We start from the raw sequence: 8,729 nt of genomic DNA, 5'->3' as shown, positions 1-8,729 counted from the left end.
TACATCGCCCCTTTATCCACCTTACATCGCTCCCTAACCCACTCTACATCGCCCCTTTATCCACTCTACATCGCCCCTTTAACCACTCTACATCGCCCCTTTAACCACTCTACATCGCTCCCTAACCCACTCTACATCGCCCCTTTACCCACTCTACATCGCTCCCTTATCAACTCCACATCGCTCCCTTATCAACTCCACATCGCTCCCTAACCCACCCTACATCGCTCCCTAACCCACTCTACATCGCCCCTTTATCCAGTCTACATCGCCCCTTTATCCACTCTGCATCGCCCCTTCATCCACTCTACATCGCTCCCTAACCCACTCTACAACCCTCGAATTACCTCGTCTTATTAACGCTATGACCTCTATAAACCATAGCAATAACTTGTGTTCTGTCACCCTTCCCTTCCCTTCTTCCACCTCTTGCCACTGCCCTGACCATGTGCCGCCTAGGGAGCTTGGCAAGAAATTTGGTAAAATTTTGAACCTAAAAAATACCTCAAATAACAACCCTACTAACATTCTTACTAACCTCTGTTCCGGCCTTGAGACTTTCTTCGGCTTCAACTCTGACTCCAACGGCTACGATGGCAGTGGCATTGTGTACTCCGACTTGGATAGGCTGTGTGACGGGGTGATGGGATTTTTGAGTGGTGTTCTCAGTAACATCAAGGACCATTTAGGGCAGCATAACAATACTTTAAATGAAGCCATTAAGTCACTTAACACCAATAAACACGCCGGTAAAAAAGGTTTTAATGTTGCGATTGCGCAGGTGGTCAAAGGGGTGCGGGGGTATAATGATGGTGTTAGAAAAAGTAATTTGAAAGTAAGGAAACAAATAGAAAATTTCGAAAGAGAAATTAACACGCTAAAAATGAAGATAAATGACATAAATGGAAAAATCGATACACGTTTTCATTCAGAAGCCGAGAAGGCAGAAATGTCTGTTAGAAATGCGTCGTCAGAGTGTCAACAGTATGCTGCGACGTTCAATGAGACTTTCAATCTGAATACGAAAACAGAGATGAAAAACGATATTAATGATTTGAATCATCCGCTGTCACTCAAAGTAATAAAAGCTGTAGGCTTCGTCAAAGATGAAAGTGAGAGATTCAAGAAGTTGTCAGATAAGGAAAGCAGAGACTTTGATACTATGAAGTCTAGGATCGAGAGTGTCTGTACGGATCATGGAAAAAAAGTTAATGCGCATATATGTAAGGAAGTGACTGAACTTGTCACGAAATTGCGGATGTTGGTCCGGGCAATTTTGGATGAGCTGAAAACAATTGAAAAAAGCTTGTTCGAGTATGTGCAGGATCTGACTAAATGGATTAAGCAGGCAGACGCTGCCGTGGAAGCGGCGTTAGAAAAGGTTCATATAATCATTACTGCAGTTAGCGAAGACTCTGTCTTCAGCAATGTCAAGCCGATTAAGGACGCTGCCCAAGAGCTGTACGACCGAGCATTCGAGTTATTCGATGCTGGGAACAAGGCCAACAAAGCAGCTGACGAGCACGTAAAAGCAGCGCTTGGGAAGGTGAAAGAAATGGACGGAAAGCTCAAGGAGGATTTGTGGAAAGTGAAGGATGCTGTTAGTAGGCAGGTAGGGGAGATTAAGAATGCGATTGGGAAGCTGTATGATCAAATAAATACAGACAAATATAGCAGGGTACTAGAGACAGAAAGAAAAAAATTCGCAAATCTCATCGATTACATTATAAGCCAGGTTAGCGATATTAAAGGTACGGCAGGCATAAGAAGCAGTGGTGGTCTTAAAGGGGCTGTGGACAAGGTGAATGCGTATGCCGATGGATTTAAGACCATTTTCGAAAAGAATGCAGATGATGGTACGTTGTATAAGTGGATTAATGCAAGTTTGGTCGGCGGAGCAATACAAAGGTATCTTCAACATTATGGCATCGATGATAGGAAGACAGTCATAACGAACATCAAACAAAGAGTTGTGGAGATTGCCCAGACGGCAGGTTCTACAGATAAAGTACCAGCTGCGAAGAAGACGGTGAAAGAAACCTTGGATAGCATCAAGGAGTATCTTACAGCGTTTGCTTCCAAAGTTAAGGAGAAACTGCAAGACCAACATGAAATTAAAAAGTTCATCGATACGATAAAAAGTAATACTAAAATTTATTACGATGACACAGATCATCTAACATCTGCGGTTAGATTAATTTTAATATTAACATCAACTGCAGCTTCGAACCTAACCGATGACCTTGATAAATTCATTCTCGGCAAATCACCTAACATCGCAACCATGCTTCAGAGTGCATACGAAAAAGCCAACGATTTTTGCGGCAAGCTTAATATTGCAACCGGCAAACAGACTGATGGCAAACCCGGCACCGACCTGCCTAACCTCGCCAAAGCCGTGGACTCCGCAATCGAGCAGGTGAAGGCTACGGTTGATGGTAGGTTGAAAGGTGATACAGCTGAGTCGCTCACACTTGATTCAAAGACAACGTTCAATCAATATAATAGTTTCGTCGACCAAACGGAAAGCAAACTTAACGCCCTCACCTCCGCTGACTTCAACACCATTAGAGAAGCAGGCACCCTCCCCCAGGCGATCGGTGCCATTCAGAGGGGAGTGGAGGAGGCGTTGTCGCAAATCGGAGTAATTAATGGCAAGGTCCAAACACAGTTCAATACATTAACATCAAATTTTCAAAACCTTTGTGAAGCCGTCATGAACGCGGCGAGAGATGATAAGGATAGCGCTAAGACAAACTTGGAAAAGTTGAAAAATACCTACTTTAAGCATTACGACATTAAGAAAAAGGATGCAGAAGATAGCATAAAGAAAATCAAGCATGACCTTGAAACATTGCGAGCAGGTCCGGTGACTCGAGCCTTGACTTTTGGCGAGCAGTTCCTCAAACCTGAAGCAGATAAATTGCGCGACGAAACCACCGAAAAACTTAAACAGCAAATCGACGACGAAGTAGCGAAAGCGAAAAAGGAGCTCACAACACGAGCCCGGATAGATTACGTTTCCACTATGAAGATGCTACTCTTGCAATATGAGGACAGGGTCGCTAAGGAACTCACTGGCATTCCGCAGGAAATTAGCGACGACCTGATTACGGGCTTCAAGGGTTTCATGGGAACGTTTGCTGGTGAAAATGGCAGAACAGTTTCCGATGTCAATATAGAGAAGCTTAAAAGTGTTGCAACAACCATATCCTCGACTAAGTACGATCCCAAGCATTTCACAGATTTGGCCAAGCAGTTCCAGTCGTTCTGGCAGCCACTCAACACGTACCTCAAAAAAGAGACCAAACGCGTTCACGCAGCGAATAACGAGAAAACCAATCCCAAGCCGTCCGGCGACGAAACGCTCTACACTTCCAAAATTGATTCCGTAAGTAACGAACTTAACCGCTTACTCAACCATCTTTGTGAACATAATAGGTACGACTACCGTGTTCCCAGTATGCTCGACATTCTAGTAAGAGAAGTTCATGGTCTCCACCCTGAGTCATTTTCTGAGCCGAACACTCCGCTGCTGGAAACCATTGCCCATGGTTTCCGGGGTCTGGTAGGTGAACTTGGAAAGGCGTACATCTCCGTCTACGACAGTGAGACCTTTGGCGGTGAGATGTTCGAAAAGCAGAAATTAACAGCGTATGGCACAAAATTCGCCAAAATATGCCTCACCGTGGTTTGCACCCTAAAGGCCACTTTGACCGACTTGACGCACAATTGCAAGAGTCTACGTGGGCAGCAAATTAATAAGTCCACCGACGTGGGAAAATCATTTGTCGGCCACGGCTACGCGGTCTCCGATGCGGCGCTGCAGAACGGTGAGTTGCAAAACAGACCGACAGTGGCGGGGGAGAACGTTGCCAAGCGACTGCTGCTACCAATTAGTGGCGCCGACGGCAACCAACACCTTAAATGGTGCAAATCGAACGAGCGAAGAAAAGCCGACCACTTCCACGTGTTCGACGCCGTTGACTGCATATTCAGTCACTTCGAGCAGTACAACGAACTGTGCCACCTGCTCACGGCCTCAGCGAAGCAGCATCCGTGCTCCGTGTACGACATATTGATCTGGCTCAGCGGTTTCCCGTACACTGCCGTATATGCTACGATGCGTGATATCACCATCAGTGACCTATTTGACAACCCGCATAAGAAGGCGGCCGGCGACGACGAACTTGAGCTCACATCGACTGACATGGCAGCCCAATCCATAACAGCGCACCCCCGAAACATATCGTATAACTACGTACGTAAAGCCGTGGACCACATCTGTGCAACGTCGTATGACGTATTGACTGCCGTCGTCGGCACTGGCGACTCCAGGACCGTCTACGCCTCCGACTTCTGCAACAACTCATTTAATTTCCATTACCCATCGGATCCGTCGGACTGCCTGGACATGCTGCTGGACCTGCTGCGCCGATTGTTGCCCGTGTTCCGGTTCCTGGAACTGCAGTGTAACATCACGCCCGAACACCACGGCTGGTCACACTGCCGCTACGGGAGGGACATCCCTACAACCAAATCGCAGTGTAACGAGCACTCAAGCGAGGAAGCAAGCGGACAAGCAAAGTGCCAAGTAAACTGCCAACCAACGTCCCCGCTTATGTTATATCTGAGTGACAGCCTCCCTGGCCACTTACCGCACCAACTGCAGTCGGTTGGATGCAGGGCGAAATGCAGCACCTGCTCCAAGAGCGCTCCAGGGCAACCGTGCCTGCTTCCTCTCGGATTCAAGGGCTTCTCGGGCAGCACCAAAACGGGCAGACAGTTGCGTGACGCAATCAAGACCTTCCTCGGCACAGGCTTAATATCCTCACTGATGTGCCTTCTGCCCAAGCCACCATCGACGCTGCCCGAGCACTTCCAGTTTGTATTTACCTTGGTTGGTGCGTTTAATGCTAGCAGAGATGGCAACTCAAATGCCGTCAATGCTGCGTTTGTGAAGGCAATAAGGAAGCAGTCCATCGACTTGTATGCGGAGCCATCACAACTCACAGGCGCGCTTAGTGACGCTTACAAAAACGGCCAAAGTCATGAGGGTAGAAATCATCCGAGACCTACGGAGGCCGACTTGTCGAGTCTCTCGAAAACAGAGTCCTGCAAATACGCTAGTACTGACGACGTTCACTGCGCTCCGTACCTGTCCACGTTGTACAGCGATGCATACCACTACGCTGCCGAGAAGCACGCCGGTCTCTACCTGTCATGGGCAGTGTACTTACCGTGGTCGTTCTGGCAGTGTCTTGAATCTTTGTTCAGGGCGTTTACCAACATATCCTGCCAGGATTGGGGATGTCGTCGCTGTACGCATGGCACAGCTTGCAAACGGGGTAAGCATGGCGCTGCCTATAATTGCCAGTGCAAAGGCCTCGTTGAATGCCGCGGTGTCATAAGCACGTTGTATAGTTTCGGATTCACGTTCGGCAATCCAGCAACGCTTTCAGCTGCAGAGGGGAAAAGGTATTGCCACAATTTCTACAAACAACTTCACAATGTATTAAATTCCAGCTACTTCAGAAAGCTGTTCGAAAAGTGCGACGAATTCATCTTCACCATCAGAGAGCCGTTTATATGGCTCAACGTCGCACTTTGGTCACTATCACTCTTCTACCTCATCTGCGTAATGGTTGGCAGACTGGATGTGCTCCACATACGCTCACATCTGCGAACACCGTCGTCGCACAGGATAACGGCGCAGTCATTATTGGCTGCGGCGCAAGTCGGAAGTCTTGCAAAGATATCGTATCTACAGCCTTAATCGTATTCACGTCTCTAATCACTACACTCACCTAGCATCACCTAGTCACCTAACCGACGAACGTAGTCTAATGTCTCGAATTACTCAAGGGGTAACCTGTGAACTAGATAGCGTTGAGATTAGGTGATGACTGAACGACCAAGCAAAGTGCTAACCTAGCAACCAAACTACGTGTTCATCTAGCACTCAGGCAAAGTGATAAGGTAGCACGCAAGCTAAGTGATAAGCTGGCAACCGGGGAAAGTGGTAAGCTGGCATCCAGGCAAAGTGCTAAGCTAGCACCCAGGCTAAGTGGTAAGCTAGCAACCAGGCAAAGTGTTGACCTAGCACCCAGGCAACGTGCTAAGCTAGCACCCAGGCAACGTGGTAACCTAGCAGTCAGGCAAAGTGCTAAGCTAGCAACCAGGCAAAGTGGTAACCTAGCACCCAGGCAAAGTGCTAAGCTAGCACCCAGGCAAAGTGCTAAGCTAGCAACCAGGCAACGTGGTAACATAGCACCCAGGCAAAGTGTTTAGCTAGCAACCAGGCTAAGTGCTAACCTAGCACCCAGGCAAAGTGCTAAGCTAGCAATCAGGCAAAGTGCTAAGCTGGCACATGAACCGTAATTTGGTGGGTGTTGTAGCACGTTGATTGCCTGGTGCGTTGAGTTGTGCGTTGACTGTGAGAGGCGTCCGCGTTACCCATAGAGTCAGTGCCACGTGAGGCTAGGTGATTGGTCGCTGACGTAGGCGGTCGTGAGGGCCGCGGCGGGTGACCTAAGTCGTGTGTTGCGAGTCGTTGGCAGGGTGGCGTAATCGGCGTTGGCTCGGTTAAGTAGCATTTATAGGCGGCAAGGTAGCGATTGTTAATATCACATTTAGGCACGTAGCCGACACACTCCGCCAGTATGGCGCCGATACCGCGGCTCGTAGCACGGTGCTGCTGCACTGTGGGAGTTGAGCGCACGGGTCGCTGCAATTTTTATGGCGTTGCGAATTGTCATTTATTTAGAGTGACAGTTGGTGCTGGTCACATGCGTCGCGTCAGGGCAGCTGTGGTATCCCGGGCAGCGTGGGTGTCGGTGGCCTGGGCTGGGGGAATACAGGGATGAGGGTACGTGTTGATGAGGGGACTGTAAGCGGCAGTGATAGTGTTGCAGTTGGTGAGTGCTTGCTAGGTGATTGATAGTTTGCAGGCTGAGGAGACTGGGAGCGGCAGTGGTAGTGTTGCAGTTGGTGAGTGCTTGCATAGGTGATTGATATGTTCGCAGGTTGAGGGGAGTGGGCGCGGCAGTGGTAGTGTTGCAGTTGGTGAGTGCGTTGCTTAGATGATTGATATGTTCGCAGGTTGAGGGGAGTGGGAGCGGCAGTGGTAGTGTTGCAGTTGGTGAGTGCTGCTTGAGTGATTGATAGTTTGCAGGTTGAGGGGAGTGGGAGGGGAAGATGGTTTGGGTGTCAACGTCAGGTGCTCCATGTATATGTAATACGCATTGTAAGTATCCTGATTGTATTTGTTGTCCGTGGTGTTGTGAAAAATGTAAGAATCATAGAAGTTGCGATGGATGTTACGGAATTGTCTGGATGCGCGAAATGGGCAAGAAATTTGAAGACTGCGGCACTGAGAAATGTAAGATTAAATGCAATGATGTTTATAACTGTAAATGTAAATGTTGTGAAAAGAAATGTAGAGAAGGAGATTCTGCCTGTAAAGCCCCTGCTGCCGCCATTCAACAGCTTACCGTTGCCGCCTCCCATTCTTCCACCGGTGCAGAGTCTTCCGCTCCCCCCGGTGTTGCCGGCACTCTCCACAGTGATCAGAGTCTCGACAGTGACGATCAGTCCACCACTTCCACACTTGCCCCCCCTCCGTACTCCGCCATCGCCGCCGTCATCGTTGGCATCATCGTCGCCATCATCCTGCTCGACCTGTGCATCTTCCGCTTCCCGGTGGGCCGCAACATCCGCGATTTCCTCGTACGCAAGATACCCTTCTGCATCGCGTTTTACAGCTGAACTCGACAATTTCGTAGAGCAAACATCGTAATCCAAATCCCACTTATGACCTAACTGGCAACTGGCATCTAATGTGGTAGACAGTAATGATCGCGTTGATGACTATTCACATGAGCAGTGAGGTGACCAAGTTGATGGTCACGGCAGCGATGACATGGTCACGGCAGCGATGACATGGTTAGGCAGCGATGACATGGTCACGGCAGCGATGACATGGTCACGGCAGCGATGACATGGTCACGGCAGCGATGACACGGTTACGGCAACGATATCTTGGTCACGGCAGCGATGACATGGTTACGGCAGCGATGACATGGTTACGGCAGCGATGACATGGACACAGTAGCGATGACATGGTTACGGCAGCGATGACATGGTTACGGCAGCGATGACATGGACACAGTAGCGATGACATGGTTACGGCAGCGGTGACATGGTCACGGCAGCGATGACATGGTCACGGCAGCGATGACATGGTTACGGCAGCGATGACATGGTGACGGCAGCGATGTCATGGTGACGGCAGCGATGACAGTGGTGACCTAAGTGGTGATTATTATCCACTCCTCATCGCCCCTTTACCCACTCTACATCGCTCCCTAACCCACTCCACATCGCCCCTTAACCCACTCCACATCGCCCCTTTATCCACTCCACTTCGCCCCTTACCCACTCTACATCGCCCCTTTATCCACTCTTCATCGCTCCCTAACCCACTCCACATCGCTCCCTAACCCACTCTACATCGCCCCTTAACCCACTCCACATCGCTCCTTAACCCACCCTACATCGCTCCTTTACCCACTCTACATCGCTCCTTTAACCACTCTACATCGCCCCTTTACCCACTCCACATCGCCCCTTAACCCACTCTACATCGCCCCTTTATCCACTCTACATCGCCCCTTAACCCACTCCACATAGGCCCTCAACCCACTCTACATCGCTCCCTAACCCACTCT

The 8,729-nt window shown here is 49.3% G+C and overlaps 2 protein-coding genes across 2 annotated transcripts; both read left to right on the top strand.

Moving 5' to 3' along the window:
* Nucleotides 1–643: 643 nt before the first annotated feature.
* Nucleotides 644–5,776, top strand: BBBOND_0000320 (hypothetical protein, conserved; the record flags this gene model as incomplete). The annotated part of the gene is made up of 1 exon (XM_012914879.1): nucleotides 644–5,776. The coding sequence occupies one exon, from the start codon at nucleotides 644–646 to the stop codon at nucleotides 5,774–5,776; it is 5,133 nt and encodes a 1,710-aa protein (XP_012770333.1).
* Nucleotides 5,777–7,344: 1,568 nt separating this feature from the next.
* On the top strand, nucleotides 7,345–7,767 carry BBBOND_0000310 (hypothetical protein, conserved; the record flags this gene model as incomplete). The annotated part of the gene is made up of 1 exon (XM_012914878.1): nucleotides 7,345–7,767. One exon carries the CDS (start codon nucleotides 7,345–7,347, stop codon nucleotides 7,765–7,767), a length of 423 nt encoding a protein of 140 aa, XP_012770332.1.
* Nucleotides 7,768–8,729: the final 962 nt, after the last annotated feature.

Source organism: Babesia bigemina, scaffold Bbigscaff_56277, assembly GCF_000981445.1.
Source record: "Babesia bigemina genome assembly Bbig001, scaffold Bbigscaff_56277".
Taxonomy (NCBI): domain Eukaryota; phylum Apicomplexa; class Aconoidasida; order Piroplasmida; family Babesiidae; genus Babesia; species Babesia bigemina.
This window is presented reverse-complemented; position numbering and strand designations above follow the sequence as displayed.